The sequence below is a fragment of the Myiozetetes cayanensis genome, unplaced genomic scaffold (genome assembly GCF_022539395.1).
Source record: "Myiozetetes cayanensis isolate MyiCay16 unplaced genomic scaffold, myiCay2020 scf5-8, whole genome shotgun sequence".
Lineage (NCBI taxonomy): Eukaryota > Metazoa > Chordata > Aves > Passeriformes > Tyrannidae > Myiozetetes > Myiozetetes cayanensis.
This window is the reverse complement of record NW_026087742.1, coordinates 58,104,352-58,132,188: the sequence shown is the minus strand read 5'-3', so window position 1 is coordinate 58,132,188 and position 27,837 is coordinate 58,104,352. Positions and strand designations below refer to the sequence as shown.

Below are 27,837 nucleotides of genomic sequence, written 5' to 3'. Positions count from 1 at the left end.
ACAGATCAACAGAACCTGTAAGGGTTAGTATTCTTTACTGCAAGTAGTATTTTCAAGTTGAAATAATAAGTTCCACTTACTGGTCACCTACTGGAACATAACCATGTTGATATAATACATAGAAACCTTGGTTTCAAGCTCACACAGGTGGAAAAAAGCTTTTTTTTTCCTAGTTCTGATTTAAATATCACAAGAAGAAGAAAAAGAAAACATTCAGAACATAAAAGTGTGCATTTCTAAGAAAATATATATTAAAATTCCTTCTGAGCACATATTTGTATTAACGATCCTTTTTCTAGTACAAAATGTAACAAAAAAGAAAAAATTAATATTACCTTATGGTAACTGCCTGACCAATATTAGTCATAGCTGATGTCATTATTTCAGTAGTAAGGCTTTCAGCAAAACTGACGCCATCTGGTCCAATGCCACTGTCAGCTGTCAGACTTGTGTAACTCAGCTCTCTTTCTGCTTTCTCTACGGCTGCAGAAGCCCCCTTGTCAGAAAACACTGTCCTTTGTTCTACATCAACGTGAATTTTGGGAATATCAAGCTGAAACACTCTTGAATTCTGACAGGCACCACCCGCTCCAGAATGAAGTAAATGCCTCACTGGAATGCAGGATTCTTGTGCAGGTAGATGATGAGACATACTTTCTGTACAGTACCGGTGTTCCTTCATACTGCAGCATCTACAGACAGTTCCAGAAAAAGGAGACAGTTTCTCAGTATATGAGAGCTTATCGCCACTTTTTCTGTTTTCAGCCACACGGAGAATAGCTGACTCTAAACTCATTTCTAGAGTATCATCTGCTACTTTTCTAGCATATTGTTCTATAGCTTGAATTACGCCTTCAGTGTAGCCATTTTCATTTATACTACCTGTACTATGATACAGTTTATGATCTGGGGAGAAAGGAAGAAATGTCCTAGAAAGTCTTGTTTTAATGAGATCCCCCGTGAGTTCATCAAATTCAGTCTTTTTATATAGACAGGAATCTGTTAGAGACTTCGGTAAAGACGCTCCCGACATTTTCAGTTCCTTCCTGACATCAGAAGTGATACTGTGAGCAAGGGATCCTGAAAAATGCAACAACTCGGTACATCCTGTTCTCTGTGCGCCAACACTCCTTTCATACATTTGGCCTTCACAGTGATGAATGCTGCTTTTCATTGGCTGTACTGCATCTTTGTTCACTGCTTTGATCAGCTCCAGCTTACCATTTACCTGTGCATTTTGCGCAGGAAACGTCTTTCTGTTGTATCGCATTTTGGTTTTTCTAGCAGCTTGCTGCAAGCCCGATTTGATAGACCTGTAAGCAAGTCTGCTAGCATACTGATCCATTAACAGCTCAGCACTACCACCTTCTCTTTTCAAAACTCGAATGACATGGTCTGCATATTCGTCAGTCACACTTTCACAGCTCGGGTACTTGGAAGTCAAACCTGCCATGCCTGAACCTTGTGGTAAAGGAAGTACAGATGAACCCCTGTCCCCCAGCCACTGGTCCCGCACTGGACCACACCCTTCTTTTGAACTACCATCTTTATCACCTTTTCTCAGATAAAAGCAATCCACCTGACAGTTAACCCGCTTCAACCTCAACAGTTTACAATGCCTTGATTTCACCACTTTCTTGGCCTCACTGATGACTTTTCCTGCCATATCACCTGCATAATTCCATAAAGAATTGCATGTCTCTTCTGGGATATTTATAAATGCAGTATATCCACATATTTTCTTTTGCATACCTAACTGAACCTGCCTACCAGCATCTCTTTCATTTGTTTTACCATCCAAATGGGAAGCAGCCATTTCAGTCGCTATTGAAACTATATGGCTAGCTAAACAATCTGCATACTGAACTGTTTTTTCCAAATGCTCCCCTTTCTCAACAGGCATCTGAGAATGATCTTCATCTTCACTACTTTCCACTTCTTCAGAAAGTGACCGCATGAGTTTAAGCATAAATTCCTCATTTTCCAAAGAGTCATGTTCAGTTGCAGAAAAATCAGTAATGGATGGATTGTAGGGTGTAGAAGGTGGTGTTGCAGGTGCAAATTCCTTTGCTAATTCTCCCTTGAGTTTCTTGGATAGTTTTCTTAGGTTCCTTTCAGAAGTACCTTCACATGGCACTAAAGGAGTCGGTGGGGGTGTATCGGGCATTAAACAGGTATTTCCATGTTTGAGACTTGATTTTTCTTCAATCTGCAAAGCACCTTCACTGCCAAACATCACTGAAGAAAAGCTATTTGCATGCAGAAAACAATCGGCCTGCCTGTAATTCAAAGCTCCTGCTGATAGTTTCTGGGTATCATTTTTTTTTGAAGTCTTGTTTAAGCATGTTATTGAACAGCTTCCCATGTCAGTACAGTCCTCTAGAACATGCTTAGCAAAAGTCACAGTGGAACAAGGGGGTGGTGATTTCGAAGAAAACCTATGTCCTTTTTGTTCCTGCCAACAATCTTTAGATTCTGAAAAACACTGAACAGAATGAGTTGGAGTAAGAAATTTACATGGATTATTCAAAGGCAACTGTTGTTGTTCCACAATTATAGAAACATTACTTTGTTTCTCAGCCTCTGGCTTTATCACAAACCGTTCTTTTCGATTGGTATCTCCGTAGGTCTGTGAGCTCACATTACATGTTAAATTCTCACTAGTGTTGCATAACACAGTTTTACTTTCATCTACAGATTGTTTTATGACATACTTGGCCAAATGATCTGCAAACATATTCTTGGGCAAGTCTTCACCAATACTTTGCACATAAGGTTTTTTATCTACTATTTTTCTGGTTAAAAAATCTGTATACTCTTCTACTGCTTTTGTTACTCTAGATGAAGTTATGGCTTCATAAGCTTCATTTACTATCATATCTACCATAGTTCCAGAGAAAGCATTAATGCCTTTTGACCCACTTGTTAATTCTGAGCTACTGTTCATTCCAGATCTGTTATTTGTTAGTTTGGTATCATTTTGGTTATAAAAGAGTGATGGAGTATTTTCAGTACTTGCACTGTGATCTGAAGTTAGATATATATTTCTGAAAGAAGAGACTTCCTCCTCTCTCTTTCTGCTTGTGAAAAATGGATGAGTGGAGTCTTTGAATACTTTCATATTGTCATCAGCATTTGGAGCACTTGATACTTTTGCTTTGTAAGCATCAGAGGAAACCTGTTGTTGACAAAGAGCTCTTCCAGCTAAGGGCACAGGTATTGAACTTACAACACCAGAGGTGCAAAACAGAGCTTGATGTACTGTATATTCCTTCTTGGAATCTTGCATTGGCTTTAGTGCTATCCTATCAGTAAAATTAGGAAAAACTGTGGAAGTCTGCGTTGACTCTAACATACTTTCTGCGCTTACATATTTAATATTGTCCATGGAAACACTAATGGCTGCTTGTGTTGTGAAGGTCACATCAACCTGAGATAGTTCAATAAATGCCTCTTGAATGACAGATTCAGACAAATCTCGGGCATAGGATCTTACCACTTTGTTTTCGTAATCAAATGATGAAGGCTGTGAAGCTGTAGGTGTTGATGGATATGAGAACTGGCATACTTCCATGATTCCTTCAAACACAAGTTCTTCAGCAAGGTCTGCTGCAAACCGTGCAACAGTGTTGGTAAATATTTGTTTCTTTACGTGACGCAGTTCTTTCAAAGCAGCAGTTATAGCTTCGCTCACCAAAAAGTTTGCTATCCCATTAATGGCACGTTCCTTAAGGGAGATTGCTCTACGTCTTCCAATCTCATAAAAAGCCATCTGAAAGACCGAAGAAGTCAACCTAGCAGCCAAATGACAAAGTGCATTGGTGCACGAGGAAACACCTTTTTGTAGGTCTTTAAATGCACTGCCAAAACTTTTTTCAACCAATTCAGCTGCAAATTTTTGAATGCTATCTCTAATCATAAGTGACTTATGTTTAGATTTTGCTTGTTTATCTGGTTCCTTACTAGTTTTCATTTTGAGATCTGCAGCTTGCCTTTTTTTCTCTTTCAAAGCAATCCTTTTTTGCTTCGAATCATTTCCTGCACATACTTTTACTGATGAGGACTCAGAAGAAAAAACAGAACCGAGTATTTCAGATGAAACACTATCAGCATATGCTGAGTAACTATTATAAGCTGCATCATGGTGATTTCGGCCTGTCCCATCTCCACCAAGATTACTTCGACACAAACATTCGGAAGAACCACAGCTCCCTAGCGGACTGAAGGCTGACGTTCTAATAGGGCTGAAGAAGCCTCCATTCTCTTCCCCTGATGTTTTAACTGGGCGAGGGGAATCCGGGACCTCAAAGATGCTGCTGTACGGTGATTCTGGCTTACGAGGAGTTGGCTTCTTTACATTGGCTGGGAGAGTGGGACGATCAAAATTGAATTTCTGAGGATTCATTGTAATGCTTGCAGAAGACAATTTTTCATGTGCAGTCCTCCTTTTCTGGGAGGGATTCCCTAGGATGGGATCCCTAATAACTTTACAAGAGTTTTCCAAGGCTTGCTCCAGCTCATCAAACTGATCAAAACTATCAAAAAATTCACTTACTTCTGAGTCTGAATCCTCTATACCATCTTTCACTACTGGAATTTTTGGCAGCTGAAGTTTTGCCTTCAAGCTTTTTTGATACCCTTCTTCATCTAAGAAGATGATGGGGCTTGGGCTGGAGCAGTCTGACTCAGAGGATTCAGCTGGAGAGGAAGAAAACAATGTTTTACGTAAAAAATTAACACCTTGATCAGAAGGATTATATGGCTTATAGAAACTCCTTTGTATCCAAGGATCAGATATTGAGGTTGTTACTGAATTCTTTACTGAGGACAGTTCCTTAAGTCCCAAAATATCAATCAAAGTAGAAGATCTGGTAGATGACTTTCGATGTGCAGAACCTACAAGGATCTTTGAGTCAACAGCTTCTAAACATTGAGCAGGGATGGTCTGTGAAGCAGCATCTCGATGGTTTTGAGAAGTAAAGCTGCACGCACCTGAAAAACAAACAAAAAAAGGGTAAAAAAAGATTGCTTTTTCCACAAAACTGCAGAAAACAGGACAGATTTTAATGGCAACTGCTGGGTTTATTATTCTTGCAAAATGCTAGCTTATCATTCATGATTAAAGCAACCTTTCATTTTCTTCAAATCCTATTACACAAATCTAATCACTGACTAATGTACTTTTAGCACACAAAGTAGAATAAGGTTCTATTTGATATACGTATGACACTGAGATTTGAATCTTTGGTTTATGAGTTGGTAAACTGTTGTAAAAAGAGTAAAAAGTTAATTTTTCAAATGCCCAATACCCTTTTACAAAACATCATCAAGGGAAAAAAATTACTATTCATTTCCATTTGCTTTCATATTCAGTCTCAACAGCCTAAATTTCAAATACCAATTTCTATAAGGATACAGCAAGAACTTACCAGCAGTTTGTATCTTTGAAGGTTCATCTTCATCTAAGTGTTCAAAAGCAGTAACAAAATCATCCTCAATTGAAGAAACTGAATGATTAGTGTCATCATCTTCTCCATGGGATGTCTCTGTTTGATGTTTTTGCAAAGAGTTGATTTCTACTGCATATCTTATGCCTGTGGTATACTTGCTCAGCAAGGTAAATATATAATCAACTTTGATCCTTGGGAATGAAGGAGTCAGTCTCACCACACAAAACACTTCAGCAAGTTGATTCTTGAAAAAGACAGCAACAAGAAAACAAATATAGCAATCTTAGAATAATTCAACTGTCAGCAGTAGCAAGGGATTCCTTCAATGCATTTTTTATGAAGAGTAAATAATTCAGAAATACTTTTAAATATAAGAAAATTAATTAAACAGTTTGTGTAGACTAACAGAATCACCCCTTTTCATAACTTCTGCATTCTGAATAAATCACTGCAATAATGTAACACAACTCTGATAATAGGTTCCCAAGAATCTATTAAAGAATGCATGTTAAAAATTTGTAGAGGAAGACAGTATTTCTTCAGTGTGTTTATGCTGAATAGTACTTCAGTTTATAGGATATTTGTTTCTTCAAGGTATTTTTTATCTTATATGCAACATTTGTAAATGGAAAGAATATAATTAACTTGGCAATAATGGGAACAGTATCGAAATAAAAATAATGGAAATTACATCATTAGCAGCATTTACAGTTGTCTTTTTTTTTTTTTTTTGTAAGACAGGAGTCCACTAGACAGTCACGTAATTTTTGGTATCTCTGTTTCAACAAGAAAAGCCTGCCAAAGATGAAAGCTGTATCTGAGCAGAGCAGAGCAGAGATGGGTAACTTGACAAATTTCCTATTCTTTCCAAATTGGCAGTGAAAGGGAATACAGCCTAGCAGAAATATGGGATCAACACCATAATTAAGTATTTGTTGAATATTTTCTGTAGACAATACAGCACTGTTTACTCTTATATTTTCTGACATTCATTTTCATGGAACCACAGAAATATAACATTAATATTACTGTGGCTGAGATGGCCCAAAACCAAAAGCAAGACAAGGTGTGATATGACTGAACTCTTTAGGCGGTGAAATATAATGCTTCTGACATGCAAGAAGGCAGAAAAAATTTACCTGATGTTTCATGACACAAGGTTTTGCCAAGCTTTTCTTTACATCTTTTAGAAATATAGCCTCGTTTTCTTTTAGTTTGCGCAACTGGAGCGATTTCAGAACATCTGGAAGTTCTACAGAAACAGCTGACAACTCCTGATTTAAACAGACAAACACATTGAGAATATCAAGTCAAAAAAATAACATGTAAATAACAATTGGTTTGATCTCATATCCCCCCTAAATAGTAACAGCTACTAATTTTGGTTAAGTTTTTTTTTATTTCCTATTTCTTGCTCCATCCCCCACTTACTCTCTAGAACTGTGTTGTAAAAGTCGTGTAAACAAGCTTTAATTCAGTCCATACTTGGAAGATGCTTAAAAGTCATAGAGGAGAATCTTGTAAATGCTGAAAAGCAGCTGCACATCCTACAAACTACACAACTACAAACACTGTGACCTCAGCTAATAATGGCTCTCAGTGGATCTCTACATGCTCTTAGTGTGCTTCATTGCAGCAGTGTTCTAGCTCCCCATTACAAAAACATGGACAAGGCAGTTCCCAAAGCAAGACCTTGGAAAACCTTTAGATTTACCTAATGTAGAAGAAGCCTATGAAAGATTTATAGTTTTTTTCAACAGTCCAAACACTACTGATCCCTACGATTCAAAGCAAATCTCCATAAACGTACTCTGTCCAATTTTCTTTAAATTCCATCTAATTACAGACAATCAAACAGTTCTTATCCATCCTTGAAAGAATATCTAGTGTTATTATAATTTAATAGGAACACTGATATAAGCTGGAACACAAATGGATTCAGAGTTTCTTTATGCACTTTTAAACATTAGCAAACTATTACAGCAATCTCTATCTACTAGGATCTAGACAGAGTAGAAGTGTGGAACTGCACTGTGCAGATGCATGTTATGAATTACACTGATGTGTAAGCAGTACAAGAAGACTAAATCCTTAGCTCATAAAAATTGCACATTATAACCCTCCTAGTTTGCTACACTCCACCTTTTAAAACATCTTAAGGCATAGCCATAATACTGACTCCTGACCTCCCCATCAGCAATTCACAGCTAGAAGTCAGTTCAATACAGTTTTAGGTTTACACATGCAACTTTACCACATGAATAAGCACAGCTCAGCTAAGGAGAAGATCACAAATCAAAATACTGATACACATGAGTTTTAACAACAACAAAAACCAAAAAAGCACCCACAAAAAAACCACAACCAAACAAACCCCTTCCCACCTAAACACCTTCCCCAAACAATCATCCCCTTCTGCCGCATTTAAATAAGTTGTTCCAGACCATCCTAATACAAAGACTGACCCAGGTTATATTGTAAATACATATAAAACACCAATTATCATATTAAAATAATTATTTCCAAGTTTTCAATGACATTTGAAACTTAGGCTTTTCATGCTCAAGATACATCTGCTTCACTTCTCAAACACCAGAATTCCTCAATTTAAAAAACTATGTACTACTTAGAAGAAAGCACCAGCTATTATTTTCCAATAGACAGATATATATCATACCTGCAAGCGAGCAGTACCCATCTCTTCAGCAAAACCTATAAATGTAATCTGTAAAATAAATACATTAATATAGTTAAGTACAGAAAAGAACTTTTTTGTTTCCTGCTGATATTTAAGAGCTAAAAATTTAGCAGACTGTAACATAAAGTTTCATTCCACGGTCACAATAACCATAACTTAGGGTAGCGTAGCTTGCTCAAACAGTAGCACACAGTCTTTCATAAAGACTAGTAATTCTACACTATTTGACTTGTGAAAGGTCAGGCCAGACTTAAGAGCATATACAACATTTAAAACCCACTACACAGAAATTTTTCTAGTGACATACAGAGCAACACATACAAACCTCATTACATCTGTTAAAACAAACACAATTTTGCCAAGGTCAGTGCTCATCTGTCCTTGCTTCAGGCTGGGCACATATAAAACAGTTCCAGTCTGAAATCTGCCCATGCTAAAATAAACTGTTACACGTTTGGATATACTAAAGGAAGCATAAAGCCAACACATTATACAATTTGCCATGTAAATTGATTAGCCTAAGGCCAAAACACAACGGACTACTGAAGCCACATGTTTGCACACCATATCCAAGCAGACAAACCGTTAACTTCATTTCAAACGTCAGATTTCCTCAGTTCTCATTTAGTATTTCCCTAATGACAAATCAGTAGGGTATCTGCATGCTCCAAAAAACCCCAAGGCACTTATTTTCAAAACATGGTCGTCACAAAATAAATTTTGCTTCCATTTTGTGGATACGGAGTAAAGCACAAAGACTAAATACTTTCACTGACGTTTGAAATTAGTTTCATATGGCTTGGGTTCCATTATTTCACAGCACAATGCAGCAGACTGAATTTTATGTATTAAAGCCACAGCTCATAAATTTGTAGCAACTACTCCCGTTACTCCAAAGAACATCACTATGTTTATATTAATTTATTATTAACTGGTTCAGCTACCTGCCTGTATATACACAGAATCTCTGAGAAGTACAGAGTTAGAAAAAGAAATAGCTGAAAAACAAGTCCATTTTAACTGTATATGTGTTTTGAATATGTTCTTTCAAAGCATGACCAAAAAAACCCTTCAAACTTTCTTTTAAACTGGAATCATACTAAGAAATGTTCTGATACGCTTATTTCAGGGGACCAAGTCTCATGCTGGGAAAAGGATCTCATGCCCCCAGAAAACATCTTCCCACTTACATCCACTTATGTCAGCTATGACAACATTGTAAATGAAACAATGCTTCACAGTAGCATTCCAAACCGCTCCAGACAAATTACACATCTCCAACACCGTATTCACTGTGTTAACTGTGAAACAATCCTGTTTGACCAACGTTATCTTTCAACTCCTCTTCAACAACTAAATAATTTATCTGCACAGTACCTTCAAGACACTTTTCAACTTTTATGACTTTTTATCTGCAAACTACCTACAATGTAAACTGAATTCCTTCACAGAAGCAGCAAAATATCAAACAATTTAAAGGACTTGGGAAAAAACTTAGTTCTCTGAAGAACATTTTGAGAGGCTTTAGAGTTTATTGAGGTTGAGGTTTTTTTGGCAGTTTTGTTTGGTCTTTTTAACCGATGTCTTCTTACGTGCCCCCTTCCTCTTCCTCAAGATGATGATTCCAACCCTTCCCTTCTCTCATGGGATAAATTCACTGTGCAAGACAGGGCAGTATGCAGGAGTAGTAGCTTCACACAAATGAAGAACAATATGTACACTGAGTGGTCAGCAGACTGCTGTCAAAAAGACAACAATCCTACTAAGTTTGCCTCTTTTTGCCTCCATGACGATACTAATTTGGATTTCTTTATTGTGCCAGTCTTCACAGAAAAACAATCACCTTTTAATACCTTGAACATGTCTGAAGTTAGTACACCAGTTCAAAAGTTGTTGGGGAGTAGGCCAGGGAAATAAAAAGGTCATCAGTAACACAAGTCCTTTTTTTAAACTAAAAATAGTGTATGAAATACTGCATTTGAAGGTTATCATAAGCACAGAGTAAATGGATTAAAAATGGTACATGAAAACCTAAATACTGGTTTTCTAAAGTCTGAGTAATTATTTTTGCAGTCCTAATAATATTCCATTAACATCATTCTTCACATCTTTCCTCTATTTCCATAAGGAAAAAATATCTGTTCTGTGGCAGGCTATTGACCCTCTTACACTTCAACCAGTGGGCTCTTAATTGCTTGCTCTAATAAGGTAGCTAATATAGTCAGCTATCTTTCTCCATAGGGACCATCAGTTCAGGCATATAAAACATACCTGACATATAGCTGGCAACGTAAGATAAAAAATGTTTCATAGATTTCTGAAGCATGGTCCGTCTGGTCAGATACAGACCAGGTTTTGCCATAGGGTTGGTTTGTTTGGGGTTTTTTTTGCCAAGGTTTTTCTGTATAGCTCTTCTTCCTTACCTTAATCTGCCACAGCTTTTCATCTTTCACAAATTTAGCTTCCCGCCTGCTCCGCGAAAGTTCCATAGAGTCATAACCCCTGACTGTATCCATCCAACCACAAAATACTTGCTGTTATCCAGGCAATCCTAATTCCTCTCTGCCAGTCACACAATCTGCCTCTTGCCTTCCTCCTGCTACTCCTTATGCAATTACCTAACAGTCTCCCTAATCACTTCTTGGCTTGTCTTTCCTTCATTTCACCCTGTCTCAGCTCCTCTGCATGGCCAGTTCAGGTCATCCTCTCCTTCTCTAACATCCTTGTCAGGCCTGTCAACTACTAATTAGAAGTCTTGTAAAACACTTAATACAGGTTACACCAGTAACCATTGCTTCTTACTTGTTTTCTTTTCCCTTTGGAGAAGTTGCTGCTACTTTTGTAACTCAAACAGTTCTATTAATTCCTCCATATACCTTGAGATTTACCTAGACAGTTCTGCATTCTGTCCAGGTCTACTACTGCTAATGTTCTGCTACTTTGTTAAGATATCATCCACACAACCTTGATCACAGCAATGCTTGCAAATGCCATACCACCCAAGTCATCTATTTACACATTTTGGTTTTCTAGTTTCACAAACCCTTCAAAGCAGAGAAATGTCATCTTGAAATGTCACAGCTCGTTTTAAGACTATAGTGACTTAATTCAAAAATGACAATACAGGGTACAGATTTTACAGCCAGTAACTTGAATCATTGTTCCTGTTTACTATCCTGCAACTGCCCATACTGTTTCAAGCGAAACTGTTTTCTATCATAGCCACAAAATATATATAAATGGTAACATTGTGCCAAACCTCAATAAAATTATCTTCTTCTTCCCGATTTAGGCATTCCTCTGCTGATACATTGCATAACTCTTTCCTGCTGTGCAGCAGTGACTTCATAGAGTGCAGTATACCTTCACCAAAACTCTGAAAAAAAAATTAAATGAAAAATTAAAAAAAAAAAAAAAAGGTATTTTCAGTTTTGGATACATGGTCCATCCAGCTCTCCCCTGCCCCCCATAGGCTTCCCTACTCTAATTACTATTTCAAATTGCTTTGTATATAAATCAACAGGTTTGAAGTTTAAATTCACTTTAAGATATGGAACTGAAACAGGTAAGTTGTTTTCTTCTAGCAATACTTTTATTCCAAAATAGGTTCTGCATTCAAAAAAAAAAAAAAAAAAAAAAAAAAAAAAAGAAAGAAAAAAGATAAGAATACACAGATTTGGAAAAAAAAGAACAGATGAATCCAAGAAGAAATCCAAACACTATCTACTCCTTGCATTGAAGCCTATATATGGAATTTCTTCAACAGCTTTTCCTTAAATAAGATGAAAAGCAACTTTAGCCAAGAAAAGTCATGCAGGTGGCTTCAAAAGTCAGAGGGGAAGAAAACAAACAAGCAAACAAAAAAACCTCAAGAAAATCCACACACATTCTTCCCCATTCTGTGAAGGATACGAAACAACTGTAACTTAATCCCATGTAAACACTTCTTGTAACATTTCTTATAATAACACTTATGGTGACATGCAAGCACCCACAGATGGCTAAAAAAGGCTGAAGAATCCAAGACTTTCTCCTAGTGTAACAAAGTGCAGAAGGCAAATAAGACGACAGAAAAACAAAACTGGTTCGCTCAGCTCATAAAAGAGGCAATATCTTCTCTATTGTTATAGAAAGCCAGCATTTCTTTTTTTAAATTTAAAATTGTCATCTTCTCTAGCAAGTTGTAAGGTTGAGAAGACAAATAAGATCATCATATGGTTAAAAATTGTTAATCCATTTAATTATTCTCTAAAAGATTGCCCTGTTAAAAAATGAAGTGAGAAATCACTGTGTCCAGCTTACGACAAGGTATTTCAAATTCGTATAGCTTCTCAAACAATAGTAGAAGTGCTAGATAACCAAATTTAGTCAGAGAATGTTTGCCTTTCTGATACACCTGAAACAAAAACAATCCCTTTATAGTAAAAGGTGATATTATATAATACAGTTAAACCTCAAGAAAGGTTTTCTTTTTTCCCTGTATAAAAAGCAGTATCAAGGAAGTCAAAGGATTAGAGCAGGATCTGTGTCACCATTCTTGTGCTCATGGCAACACAAAATTAGGGAAGAATTTCTAGAATGAATAGAAAAAAGCAGATTAGAACATCAGGATCCTTGAAAGTACCAAAATACATTTCAGAATGTTAGCAAACAAGGCTTAGACTACCAAGCTGACAGTCAAGGTCAGGTGCTGCTAAAGAAGTCAAAATAGTAACTGTTACAGAAAAGCAACAGCTGAACTATTTTAAAAAGCATTTTATGCAGTTATTGGTTCATTTGAAATAAATTAATGAAGCATTTGCCAAATTTCCAGTTTTATCTATTGTCTTCCCCCAATATATTTAGTTGTAATTTACTTCCACAATTCAGTAATGTATCTTTGTACTTTCCAAAGTATGCTGCCAGTGTCTTTCTCTTATTCTCTAGATCTTCCAAATTTACAGGTGGCTGCAATATTGCTCAAAGACTGCTCCCCAGAAATTCCTTCATTCATCTTGTACAAAAGTAATTCGTGAAGTCAAGCAAGCATGTTGAAATGTCTCATTTTCAGCTTCTAAAATAATTTAATCAGTTACAGCACTCAAAATATTAATTAGGGGGAAAAAAAAAAAAGTTGTATGACGTGACCTGCTAATTTTCTGCAAGCCAAGAGTGCTCCACATTGAGAAGGGCTCATTGTTATTCTCAAACTGGGTTTTCTAAAGCTCCAAACTATCACATACACCTTATTTATAAGCATATACTATTCCCTAGTTTTACATCTGAAAGGCAGAATGGGTAACTGAACCAGAGCATGGCATGAGGAACTACTGAGGTGAAGCAAAATTCAACATTTTGGAGAATATTAATTTGAAGTGGGAGAAGAAGAAAGATGAAACAACTGTAAAAGTCTCCCCAAGACCTAGAAGAACCAGCATACAAGACTCTATGCAGGTCTGGTAGTCCATGGTAGCAGTACATAACTGAAGAGATAAAACACCATATTTAAAATTAGGTGCAAGTGACATATGCTTTTCAGATCATATTAATTAATATTAAAAAAAAGTTCAGAATGTGAAAATAATAAAGATTTGGAAATTAACATGCAAAACACATACACATAGAAAAAAAAATCTATCTGTGACTTCTGTAGATTATTTAGACTGAAATATATGAAGAGTTAAGAAAACCAGATAAAGACAGAGTTTACTAAAAGAGCTGTCTTTAGAAAAGAAGACCTTGCCTGAATAGAGATAATACAGAGATATTTTTGAGAATAGCTGTTGTAGGTCTGTAACAAACTTCTTCAAAATTTATCTTGAGACTGATAAGAAGCATCATCATTAATTAATTTAATGAGGGGAAAAAAGTGAATATGAGATGAAAACTGATAATAATTAAAGTAAGCAGGTGTCATCAGCTAAGAAGATGAATAGCAAATCATAGAAGAAGGACCTATCCAACACAAGAGTGTTTTAAAATGCAACCATAGGAAGCACAAAGTTATGTCCTTAAAAACTAAAAGCAAGCTTTAAAATAGAATTGCAAATTCACAAGCTGGGAAATACAAGACTTGAGCTGACTTCTTGATCGTGGTATAGCAATGAGTGGTCAATATGATACAGCACTGAAAATAGCAAATGTGCATCCTTCAGTGAAAGAACTGACATCAGTCACTGAGAAGGACATCCTGTGTAATTGCATATACAGTATTATCCACATGTAAAAAGAAGATTAACTCACAACAAGCACGGAAAGTAGGACTATGAAGGATAATCACTGGAATGCAGAGGCTTTCATATAAAAGTAGACTAAAACCTTAGTTTACATGGTTTCCATAAACCAAGGCTAACAGAGGACATAATTTTAAAAAAATCATAAGGGTGAACATCAGCAAAAGAAAATAAATTATTTAAGCAGAAGAATAATTACATCCATGAGCAAACAGGTATAAATTTGCTGTTGACTAGCTTCAGCTTGAAATTCATAAGATTCTTAGCTATTACTGCAGTGTGGTTCAAAAATACTTAAAACCAGCAAGCAGTAGGTTTGGTGGGAGGGTTAAACTCCCCTCATTACCTGAGAGTGTATTTAGTAACTTATTCATATTCTTGTCCCTGTCAAAGCTGTGCTTGTGACAGGAAAGGACTGGACTCAATTTCAGGGAAATTCTCCTGTCAAACAGACAATGAAAGTAAGTTCTCTCACAATCCCAGATGAGGAGACACACATCTACATTAAAAACTGAAAACTAGCAAGTTCCCAAGACTATAAGCTCAGTTTAGGTAAGGACAAGAGTTCATCTTCAGCAAAAGGAGGTAATTTGTTTTAATAAATAGTACAACTACTTCCAATGTACATTGACATATGGGTAAAAAAACCCCAAGCAATCTATAAAGCTCTACTTGCTAGGCCTGTGTACTCCTTTCTCACAGAAATTCTAAAGTCATGTCTTGCAAGAAATCCTATGTCATTCTTGAGCACAGATTCAAAGTTACTTAGTAATGTCAGGGGAAAAACACAAATATCATCAAGGTGCTGAGATCCTAACAATTAAAATTCTTGTCATACCTCTAGCTCAACTGAGCGATTCAACTATATGCATTGTACCCTTAGCAAATCAAGAAGTCATTATCTACAGATCCTTCACAGTACACTGGAGGAAATTCTATAGTATTTCATCTCATTAAGTGTTTTCAACAACTGATCTCTAACATTTCAAACAACCTGTAAGATGCAACAGTCTCTCGAGAAATGAAGTTCAGTGCTGGAGAGTCATGCTTACTCTGCTCTTAAGCAACAAAGCAGCTCTTCCTGATTTCATCATGTGCTGTAAAATTTTATTGGATTAAATATTTTGAGGTAATTTTGCAAAAATAGAAACTTAGGCTTTAAATGTGCATACCATAACTTTGCACTAACTTTTAAGAGCTACTACTGCAACAATTCCTGTTAACTATGACAAAGTGTTACAAAGAGGACAGGAATCAGACTGCAATATTCTGTGAATCAACAAAAGACGAAACATATTGCAATTCTAATCACCCTAGTGCCTGGCCCTGTGAGAAAGTTCCACATCATAATCTAAACAGCCACTCCTCAGGGAAATATCAACAGGCAGCCACAGATCGAAACACTGGAGCCTGGCTGTGTGGAAATACAGAATTCTGCCAGACACTCGAGAAGTGTCAAATTCATGTTTCTAGAACCACACAGTCCAGAGTGCTTAATGGCAATTAACAGAGCAGTTCACAGAGCTAATATTTTAGGCAACTATCAGAATCAGTGAGGAATCACTGGTCACTGTCATTACTGGAAAGATGTTTCTGCAACCCATAAGTTTAAAAATGTGGGGGTGATGGGTAGGCTGGTATTCGGTTTGTTTTGTAAATTGAAGTAGAAAAATAAATAAAGAAGAGATTATAAAAGGTCCTTTAAGAACGTAAAATTACTTTTATGTAGTTAAAGAACTCTTTGAGCTGGTGAGTTCTCATAAACCAATAAAATAGAAGGTTTTACACTGTGTGTCTTAAAGTGAAAGAATATCACCCATAATTACAAACTGCTTAATATATGTCCATTAACATTCCATGTCAGGACCTGAAACAACTGACTGTCTCATAATACTTTCCTTTGCCTTCAAATAGTTTCTACAGGACATATACCACAGGCACTGTTTCCTTAAAATAACAGAATCTGCCTATGAAATAGAATAATGTGATTTTCATCTGACAAGATGCCTCCTTGTTCAATTTCTCCTCTTACCCTTGCAGCAATTTGCAAATAAAAACATTATTAGTAACCAGGAAAGACCTATCAACTCACCTCTGTTCAACTACCTTGAGAAATACAATTGGATAAATAAATTTCTTCCTTTAGGATAAACTGCAACTTTCATTTCAATAAGCACTTACATACATTGCAACAAAATTAGAGGAAAAATATTTATGTTCTCCAAGCTAAAGTGACAAAATTTAAAAGAAAAAAAAATATTATTCAAATAAAAAAAACCCCAACCGTCTAATATCTTTTGTAAGTGCTAGACATATTTTCTTTTTCACCTAGGCAGTTCCTAAATGTTCCTGTAACCAGAAGGGCAAACCAGACAAGAAACCAAGAAATCTAAAGATACAGATAATACCAGCAAGCCCTAACACAGACTTCACATAACTCAATGAAGACTACATATTTGTATTTTAATTTATTACATATAAAATCAAAAAATCTGTTCTAAAATAAAAGCTATCTTCCAATAAACAAGGCAATGTCTAGGAAATTAATATATCATGATTTCATCATGTCACCTTTAAAGACAAAAGCATGCACCTCTTCCTTAAATTATGCTCTCTCCCACTTCAATTACACTAAATTTGCCAAAGCATAAAGCCAAGGTAATTTCTTTGCTTCCTTGAAATGTCAGACAACCACAATTAAAACATATTAACGAAAAACCCCATACTCAAAAAACCTCAACCAAACCAGTTCACTTGCTTCATTATTAGGTCAAAAAGCTCTAAAATATTTTTTTATTTAAATGCAGATAATTACCTTTTTCACAGATATTCTTGGTTTCATTCGACTGCCCTGAGCTCTGGCATACATGTCCATGATCTTTCCAGTCTTAGTATTTGATGAAAGTCAGCTCAAAAATACCTATAAAAAACAATTATATTTTATTATTTTATATTTACTCATTTAGTTTGCATCTGCTTTGACAATGCAAGTAGACAAAACAAGAACCAATAATAAAAACCAATCAAAAAGCATTTTAGAACTGAGAAAGATTAAACAGCACTCCATCCATACTGACAGCTTCCTTTAAAAAGTACTGCTTTAACAACCAAACTGGAAATATAGAACACAGAACTTGCAGCAAGTTACACATTTTAACTAGATTTCAAGGCTGCAGGGTGGGGAGTGGGGAGGAACATTACATTAAATAATGTTTCACTATCACTGGTACTCCTGAAAGTCTATCAGCAGATTCCTTTACCTACAAGGTGCTGGAACTACCCTCCAACAACCTCGAGAGGTAAATGTACAACTTACCCACTCAACCACCTGGCCTAGTCATTTATTTTGACTGGAGGTACTACAGGTTAACATGGATCAACACTGTTTTCTGGCCCTGCTTTGGGCAGTCGTCTCCGCTGGCAAAACACAGGAGACTAAAGCTGAATTTACTAGCACTTCAGTGAAGTAGGTCACAAGAGTTCCTGCTCTAGTCAGCTGCCCTTATTGATCTTAAGTCTAATTCTAACAACAAGAAGATAAAAAAACAGCTATGAAATGAAAACATTTTTTTCCAAGTTTCCCTCTTTAACCAATAGCAATGAGTCTAGTTTGTTTCACTCATCTCTACATGCCCCAAAACAATACAGAGTGTTATTAAAGACAGAAAGCCCGTGCTGGGCTTCTAAGTTCTATGGAAGTTTTAATAATTCAGCTTTTCTCATAGTCACACAATTTGACCAGGAAAAAGAACTCCTAGACTCTCCAAAATAAACCATGTAAGGAGCATATGCATGTAAAAATGAAGGCGAAATAAAATTTAAAACAAAAACAAAACAAAACACAAAAACAAACAAAACAACAAAACAACAACCTAAAAAAACCAAAAAAACCCACCACCAAATATCTGAGTATGGGTCTTCTTTGCACAACTGACCAGACAGGTTTTCTTGATCTTATCTCAAGCACGTATTTATTGGTTATGTGGGAAATAAATCTTTAGATGGGTTTGTTCTTCAGTATAAGTAACTTAAATAAGATTAGTAGTAGTGTCATCAAGTAACTGTATTCTTCGTATTCTTCTCCTTCCTCCACCCTAGCACCTCTTCAGTAAAACCTCTTCAAGAATACATAGCAAGAGATTATTATTAGGTACGTCTATTGACATTTCACCTTGATTTCTACCGTCCTTCACAAAAATTAACTCGATAGAATCTTAAGAAAAAAGTTACATTCATGCAAATTAACTGCAACATTTTAATCTCTGGAGCACAGCAACTCTCTTAACTAGATGTCTGGTTTGGAAAATTAAGCCAATGATGAGAAGCAGCTAGGCACACAACAGATTATATGCTACATATAAATATAGTAAATACAAGTAAGAAACTCATTTCACAGTAAACTACAGATGGAAGATTAAAAAACACAATTCTTCGCTGAAACTCGATGTTTAAAAGAAAAAAAAAGCCACAGAACAGTATCAAGGAAGAAAAAGAAATCAATTGTCCCTACTGTTCTATCTTAAATGACTAATCCACTGTAAATCTAAACATATTGGGGGAATACTCTTAGACACTTCTTGTCCTAAAAAAAGTCGCCTATGGGAAAAGCTGGTTTTCCACATAGAATCAAGTACCTGTGTTCTACGATCTTGGGCTGATCACTCCTTGCAGCAATTTTAACAAAGCCCAGCTTACTACAACATGAAATTACCTTATAACCACGTTGGGTGCAATATTTACTCAGGTACAATAGTTTACAGTTACACTGCCTTCAGGCAGTAAGTTTTTTTCTATGTCATCTGCTACTAAACTCTAGACACCCGAGAATCAACACAGAGCCACCTGCAGTGTCACCTACTCACGAAACCAACAGACCTGTAAATCACAGACTCAGAAAGATACCGGACAGAAACAGTACTGGTTTATCAACATAACACCCAAACCATTTCGTCTTGTCTGCACCCAGTCCTCCTGTACTTGAATTACACAGGCTCTCCCCAGCACCTACAGCATTTCAACTCTCTGTCATGCATTTCAGACATCTGAAGGGTCGCACTTGTCCAACAATGCAACAAAACCTGGAGGTTTTATTTTTAATATATAAAATTGTCATCCATTTTCAAAATAACAATGGTCCAATCATCTGAGAGGTACATAAACTTTAAAACTAACTGGAAAGAAAGTGAAAGCACTGACAAACAAAACATTTATGTAAATAAAACCTACCATTTAAAATTGCTTTTACTTCTGCATACTGAATTTGACTATTAATTTCCCCCTCTACTGTAAACTCAAAAAAGGAAGTAAATGGCAGAAGTATCACATGTAAGAGGAGCGGGACTTTCCTTTTATTGAATAATGTATCAGTAGACATCAAAAAAAAAAAGGAAAAAACTGATCACACAAATAACTGATAAATATCCACATTAAGTTTAACCATCTCTACCTTTTTAGCAAGCTGGATCACCTTAAGTGCATGCAGCATGGGCAACACACAGGAGGAGCTGGAAACTACTATGCTGCTAGAAGGCTACAACTTAGTTGACAGTATTGAAACCTGGAGGGACAAATCCCATGGCTGGAGCGTGGTTATAGATGGCTACAGGCTGTTAAGAAGGGAAAGGCCAGGAAGGAAGGGCTGAATTGTTGTCCTCTACAACAAGAAATGGATAAGAGTGTGAAGAGCTGAAGTCTCCAAAGAATAGTCATGAGCAGGCTGAAAACGTATGGGCAAGAATTAAGAAACTCAGGTAACAAGGCAACCTCAGGGTTGGGGTCTACTACATGCTGCCTGATCCAGGGGAGCCTGCTGATGAAGCCTTCCTGCTCCAGCTACGAGAGGTATCATGCCAGCAGGCTCTTGTCCTGAGGGGGGACTTCAACCATCCCGACATCTACTCCAAAAGTATCACAGCAAGCTATTCCAGGGGAAGTCTCCTGGAATGCATGGAGGATAACTTCTTAAGACAGGTAATAGACAGCCCTACCAGAGGGGACACAACACTGGACCTATTGGTCCAACATAAATGAGCTAATCAGTGATTAGAGATGAATCTAAGACTGGAGATGCCCTGGGCCACAGTGAACATGCACTGGTGAAGTTGCTGCCCTGAGGGATATGGGACAGGCAAAGACTAAGTTCAGGACTGTAAATTTTGGAAAAGCATACTTCCAGCTGTTCAAGGAGTTAGTCAATAGGACCCCCATGGAAACTGTCCTCAGACACATGGCACATCTTTAAGGAGACTTCCCACAGAGCACAAGAGCTACCAATCCCTGAGTGTAAGAAATCAGGAAAGGAAGGCATGAGACTGGCATTGCTGAGTTGAGACCAAGCTAAAACGAGCTGAGGTCAACCTGAAGGGCAAGAAGGAAACGCACACGCAGTGTAAGCCGGACAGGTATTCTGGGCAGACTACAAGGATGCTGCACAGTTTTGCAGAGATGAGGTCAGAAGGCCAGGGCAAAGCTAGAGCTGAACTTGGCAAGGGATGCAAAGAATAAGAAGGGCTTCTACAGGTATGCAGCCAGAAAAGGTAGGTCAAAGAAAGCATGTCCCCACTGATGAACACAATTGGTAAACTGGTAACAACAGATGAGAAGAAGGGAGAGGTACTCAATAACTTTTTTGCCTCAGTCTTCACTGGCAACCTCTCTTTCTACACCTCTCAAGTGGATGGACAGTGGAAGCGAAGTCCCTCCCACTGTAAGAGAAGATCAGGTTTGTGACCATCTGAGGAACTTGAATGTATGTAAGTCTATGGGACCTGTCAAGGCACTTTCCAGAGTCCTAAGGGAATTAATTGGCTGATGCGGTTATTAAGTCACTCCTCATCATATCTGAAAAGTCATGGTAGTTAGGTGACTGGAAGATGGGAAATATTGTACGTGCCCTAAAAATAGTTAGAAAGGAGGATCCTTGAGACTACTGACCTGTCAGCCCCACCTTTGTGCCCGGGCACAAATCCTTCTAGAAGCTTTGCTAAAGCACATGGAGGACAGGGAGGCGATTTAATGAAGCCAGCACAGCTTCACCAAGGGCAAGTCTTGCCTGACCAACCTAGTGGCCTTCTATAAAGGAGTGACCGCACCAGCGGACAAGGGAAGAGCTACAGATGTCATCTATCTGGAATTCTATAAGATCTCTGACACAGTCCTCTCCAACAACCTTCTCTCCAAATTGGAGAGATATGGATTTGATGGGTGGAATGTTCAAGGTTGGTTGGATGGGCCCATCCAGAGGAGAGCAGTCGACAGTTCAATGTCCAGATGAACACTGGTGACAAGTGGTGTCCCATAGGGTTTCACAGGGGGATCAGTGTTATGTAATATATTCATCAGTGACACAGACAGTGCACCCTCTGCAAACTTGACAGATGACACCAAGCTGAGTGATGTGGTTGATGTCCCTGAGGGATCTGGATAAGCTCAAGCAGTGGACCCACGTGAACCTCATGAGGTTCAACAAGGCCACATGCAAGATCCTATGCCCAGTATTCACACAAGCTGCAGAATGAACAGATTAAGAGCAGCCCTGAGAAGGACTGGGGGGTGTTGGTGGACATGAAAGTGGACACAAACTGGCAATGTGTGTTCACAGCCAGGAAAGCCAACTGTACCCTTGGCTGCATCAAAAGCAGCATGGCCAGCAGGTCGAGGGAGGGGATTCTACCCCTCTACTCTGCTCTGGTGAGACCCCACCTGGAATATTGCATCCAGCTCTGGGGTCCTCAGCACAGGAAAGACATGGACCTGCTGGAGTGGGTTCAGAGGAGGGTCACAAAAATTATCAGAGAGATCGAGTACCTCTGCTATGAAGACAGGCAGAGGGAGTCAGAGTTGTTCAGCCTGGAGAAGGCTCTCAGGAGACCTTATAGCAGCCTTTCAACACTTAAAGGGAGTCTCTAAAAATTACAAGGACAAACTTCTTAGCAGGGCCTGCTGTAATAGGACAAGGAGGAACTGTTTTAAACTGCAAGAGGATAGATTCAGATTAGATGTAAGAAATGTCTTACAATGAGAGTGGTAAGGCATTGGCATAGACTGTCCAGAGGCTGTAGATGCCCCATCCCCGGAAACATTCAAGGTCAGGCTGGACAGTGCTCTGAGCAACCTCATCTAGTTGAAGATGTCCCTGCTCATCAAATGGTGATTTGACTAGATGGTCTTTAGAGGTCCCTTCTGACCCAAACCATTCTATGAATTTATAAATCCATTGTTCCAGTGATTTGCTGAGAATACCATTTTCATCAAACCATGTAACAAGCATTTAGCTAGCTTTTCCATATACATATATCCTTCTTTGAATAAATGTAAGGATCAAAATTAAATAATCAGCTTAAGGAAATCCAACAGGAAATTTGCCCCAGATTTAAACTCTTTATATAAGTTTATCCCCTGCCTAAATTTATTATAAGTCAGCATGTACTGACAATCATTAGCTGGTAGAAAGGAAGAAAATTTATCTTTTTTCTGTAAAGTGCAAATGTGCTGAGTAAATCTCTTTAATAGCTATAGGGGCATATGTGGATATGTGCACACCTATGTTAAACAAATACAGGACATGAGAAACTTGAACTGTACAGGCAATAAATTTGAAATATATGTAATATGTTCTCATTAAAATTAAATTTCAAATAAAATATTCTATACAATGACAATACTATATCTAAAATTATGTTTTAAAAAAGGGTTACTTTAGTAGTACTACAGCAGAAATAGATATCTTTCTTTTAAAGAAAAAGAACTTCTTTTGGTCTTCAACACAATGATCTGAAGCAGCCTAGAGAACTCTGCTGATGATTTACAAAAGTCAGGTTTAATCTAACACTGAACTTTGAAAGATCCATTCTAAATGTGAAATTTAACAACACCCGAAAAACAACACTCTAAATCATCAAGTTTGGAAGAGGCCTGCAAGATGATCCAGTCCAACTGTCCATGCAGCACTACCACTGTAAACAATAAACCATATCACCAAGCACCAGATCCAGACACCTCTTAAACACCTCCAGGGATGGTGACTTCACCACTTCTCAGAGCAACCATTTCCTCTGGTCCTCTCACTACAGGCACGGCTGAAGAGACCGATTCCCACCTCACTACAACCTCCTGTCAGGGAGTTGTAGAGAGCAATGAGGTCACCCCTGAGCCTCCTCTTCTCGAGACTAAACAAACCCAGCTCCCTCAGCTATACCTCACAGGATATGTTCTCTAGTCCACAAGCCCTGTTGCCCTTCGCTGGACACACTCCAGCACCTCAATATCCTTTTTGAAGTGAGTGGGCCAAAACTGAACACAGGATTCAACCTGTGGCCTCATCAGTGCCAAGTATAGAGGAACAATCACTTCCCTAGTCCTGCTGGCCATACAATTCCTGATTCAGGCCAGGATGTCATTGGCCTTCTTGGCCACCTGGGCACACTGCCCAGACTCATGTTCAGATGGCTGTTGACCAGCACCCCAAGTCCCTTTCCACCAAACAGCTCTCAAGCCACTCACTACACCCCCAGCCTGTAGCAAGGCATGGGGCTGCTGTGACCCAAGTGCAGCACCCAGCACTTCGCCTCATACCACTGGCCTCAGCCGCTTGATCAAGTCTGTCCAGTCTCTCTGCAGAGCCTTCCTGCCCTCCAGCAGATCAACACTCCTGTCCAACTTAGTGTTGTCTGCAAATTTACTGAGGATGCACTTGATACCTTCATCCAGATCATCAATAAAGATGTTAAACAGGACTGGCCATAAACTAAGCCCTGGGGAATACCGCTAGTGACTGCCTGCCAACTGGATTTAGCTCCATTCACCATAGCTCTCTGGGCCCAGCTATCCAGCCAGTTTTTTACCCACCGAGGAGTCCTCCCATCCAAGCTGCGAGTAGCCAGTTTTTTCAGGAGCATGCTGTGGGAGACAGCATCAAACACTTTACAGAAGTCAAGACGGACCACATTCACAGCCTTGCCCTCATCTTCTAAGTGGGTCACAGAAGGAGACAGAAAGAAGATAGTGGGTCATAGAAGGAGATTGAGTTGGTCAAGTAGGACCTTTCTTTGGTAAATCCACGTTGGCTGGGCCTGATACCCTGGTTGTATCTAAATGCACGTGCATTTAGAACCTTCCCAAAACAACTGCTACTGAAAACCAAATTAAACAAGTCTACACTGACAAGGATCCTTCTCTATTTTTCATTTCTAATGGTTTATCTGTTTCACTAATCAGGTTGGTAGTCTTGAAAAACTCCATTTATAAAATGCAAGTTGTCTTGACCACAGCCACACCCACACCAAGAAAGGAGGAGTAAAATACATCATTGATGGTGAGCATTAATGACAAGTTGGGTCTCCTTTCTCTTGTTTGGTTCTAACTCTTCTGTATGTTTATGTCACATACAGAAGCATGACATGAATACAAAGCCTCAATAATTTCAAAAGAATCCTTCATTTTCTTTGCCTAGATCATCACTTAAAGTCATCACCCACAGCTTCCCCCCAGTCCTGGGTCTGGATTCACAAACACATCCTGGGAAAAAATGTCATTTGATGTACCAGGTGTATCCATTAGCCTAGATTTTGTGTGCAATCAACTTTAAATTTCTGTACTTTATTCTGCTGTGTATTTTGCACATAACAGAACTATACCAAGTAAGTTGGGCGTACTATTTTTTAAGCTGCAGCATTTTTCTCAAGCCATCTTATTTCCCCTTAGAGAAAGCTTCACCAAAGAATACCTTGTTTAGGAGGTACTTTTGGGGTGTGTATTCTTTGTTTTGGGTTTTTTTAAGATTATATCATACCAAATGATTACAGAAAACAGGAATAATCTATTTTATTATTTTTCCACACCTACTAAGTCTTTTCACCACTTCAACTGCCAACATATTTTAAAGAATTCCTGAAGGATATGGAATTACGAGATGTCAACCAAGACAGCATAATTCAATTACTATGCCCCCCCCAAAAATCACCTTGCCTACAGACCAAGAAATACCACTGTACAAATGGGACCAACATTATTTAAAAACACTTAGTTTCTCAAGGATTAGTTAAATATTGGTAGTATCTATCACTGAAGTCTAACTCTACAATTCTGAAATAATCTTACAAATACAAAGCAATGTAAGCCTCTTCACAAGTGCAACATGGATAAACTTGGAGCATTGTGTTAGCATTTATTTCGCTATCACTGATCTTTTCCAGATCTAAGGGTTTGGTTTTTTTCTCCCTATGTCACTCTGGCAATACATCATAGCTTCAATTAGAAGGCAATTATCTATATGCAGTTGGGATCGGCAGTTCACACTTTTTTTTTTCCTTTTGCATGTTGGATTTTTGGAGGCAAACCCAGAGAAACGAAAAAAAAAAAAAAAAAGCTAAAGAAAGCCTCTTAAAAGAGCCCAAGAAAGCAAACGAGGAACGCCCGCTGTTCCTCCTCCCTTGAGGGAGGAAAGGAACTGAGAGGAGGCCGTGGGGAGGAAGGGGGAGGAGACACTTTTAAAAAGCGAGATGTTGAGAACGGGGTGAACTTACTTAACCCGTGCGCACCGACCACAACGCAGTCCAGGCAGGAGAGAACGCGAACTCACGGAGCCTCCGCGCACCGACCGCACCACCACAGGCAGGAACCAGTCCGTGCCCTGCCGAGGCTGCAAACAGACAGACAGACCCGGCCCACGGGGACCGGCGGGGCGGGGCGGGCGGAGCTGCTAACGCTACCCCCGTCCCGCGGGTGCCGGGGCTGGGGCGCTGCGTTACCCCCGCCCCGTGTCACCCCCGCGCTGCGGATCAGGGGCACCCCGGGGCCCTCCCCCGGCTCCTCCTCCGGTGACCGGCCGGGCCGGCGGGAGCCGCGTTGTCTCAGCGGATCCTTCCTCAGGGAAGGGAAGCGAAGGGCGGCGGAAGATGCTCTGCCGCGCGCCTCCCCGGGAGCTCCGGGGCCACCTGTGGCAGCGAGCCCCTCCTGACAGACAGGCCGGCGGGCTGCGCCCCGCCCTGCGCGGGGACGGCGGCGGCGGTCCCCGACCCCCCAGCCCCGGGCGGCGGCGGCGGCGGGGTTGGGGGTGGGAGGCAGAGCAGGCGCTCCGTACCTGTGGCCGCCGCCGCCGCCGCCTCCTCAGCGCGCGCCGCGCGCGTCCCCGTCCCCGTCCCCGTCCCCGCGCCGGAGCGGCACCGGAGCGCGCGGCCCGACCCAACGCCCCCGCCGCCCCGCCCCGCCCCGCCCCCGGCACGCGCCGCCGCTCTCGCGACGCTTCCCTCCCGGCCCCGGCCCCGGAGCTGCCGCCACCGCCGCGCGCTCCCATTGGTGGAAAACCCGGCCCCGCCCCGGAAACAGCCACGGCAGGGCGCGCGCGCGCAGGGAGGCGGGGGCGCGCGCCGCTCCTCCCGCTGTGAGTTAGCGCGCGCGCGCCCGCGCGGCTGGGGTTGTCGCGCGCCGGCCCCGCCCCACGGCGGGGACCCTGGTTGGGCTGTGCCGGGCCGGTCACTGCCCCTGCCCCCCCAACGCCCCAGCCACTCCCACTGCCCCTGTCCCACCACATGTCCCTGTCTCTCCCAGCACCCGGCCCTGTCCCGGCACCCATCCGTGCTCCTGCCCCAGCCCCTGCCCCTGCTCTGTGCCGCGGGCTGTGCCCAGCAGCGGGCGCGGCTCCTGCAGAGCCCCGGGCGGTGTGTGCTTGCCGGGGGGGCTGGGCCGATCCTGCTGCTCGGGATGGTCCCTCCCAGGCGCTGGCTGCCTCGGAATCGGGGAATGGGTTGGAGGCTCCAGTCTGGTTTTAGTCAGACGAGGCACAGACAAGAGTGTCCAACCCTGCCTGGAAATCCTGCGCCCTTGCTCCTGTCCACACGCCCTTTTTAAACTCGGTGCTGCCAGATTCTTCTGGACACCAGATGAACAGTTTAGCCCAGCAAATACGTAATTAATTTCAACATCCTCATGAGTTAGGATGGCACGTGTTTAAGTGTAGGTGCTGCTGGGGCCTGGGATTTCATTTAGTTTGCATGGAAACAGTAATTTCGTGTAGCTTCCCAAAATAACTTGTTTTCAGCAGCAGCTCCTTCAGAGACTAATCTGACAACAAGGACACAAATGAGGAAGTGTCTTGGACAATACACAATGGATCGTCTTAGCAGTGTGCACTAGCAACTGTGTCCCTCCCTGAAAGAGAGACTCCTGGAATCGGGACAGGTCTTTCTAAGACGGCATATGATAGTGAAGATCAGGAGGAGGAACAACAGAACTGGAGTTCACTGTGGCTACAGGTGGAGACAGGGCAGCATGTGCTTGCAACAGCTTCTGGAAGACAGAAAAGAGCGAGCCCCCAACGCTAAATTCACCAAAAAATCCTGAACTTCATATACTAGGGAAGGGGTTAGGGGAAAAAAAAAAAAAAAGAAAAAGAATCCTAAGATCCTTGTAACTTTTTAATACTGGGCCGTTTCAAAGTCCAACCTGCTGCACTTTACAGAGAAAGACAAACGGAGACTAC

The 27,837-nt window shown here is 40.0% G+C and overlaps 1 protein-coding gene across 3 annotated transcripts in view; it reads right to left on the bottom strand.

Annotated features, from left to right (window-relative positions):
- Window positions 1–26,372, bottom strand: part of AKAP11 (A-kinase anchoring protein 11) — a 41,651-nt gene extending 15,279 nt beyond the window's left edge. For 2 of the 3 annotated variants that reach the window (XM_050332353.1, XM_050332355.1), the window contains exons 1-7: window positions 25,883–26,372; window positions 17,176–17,280; window positions 11,408–11,524; window positions 8,128–8,175; window positions 6,590–6,724; window positions 5,430–5,694; window positions 336–4,992 (exon numbers count right to left, since the gene is read on the bottom strand). In XM_050332353.1, the coding sequence (XP_050188310.1) occupies window positions 336–4,992; window positions 5,430–5,694; window positions 6,590–6,724; window positions 8,128–8,175; window positions 11,408–11,524; window positions 17,176–17,235 (5,282 nt within the window). In that variant the 5' untranslated portion in view covers window positions 17,236–17,280; window positions 25,883–26,372. The remainder of the gene's footprint in view (window positions 1–335; window positions 4,993–5,429; window positions 5,695–6,589; window positions 6,725–8,127; window positions 8,176–11,407; window positions 11,525–17,175; window positions 17,281–25,882) is intronic. The other variant, XM_050332354.1, reaches the window with a different exon arrangement.
- Window positions 26,373–27,837: the final 1,465 nt, after the last annotated feature.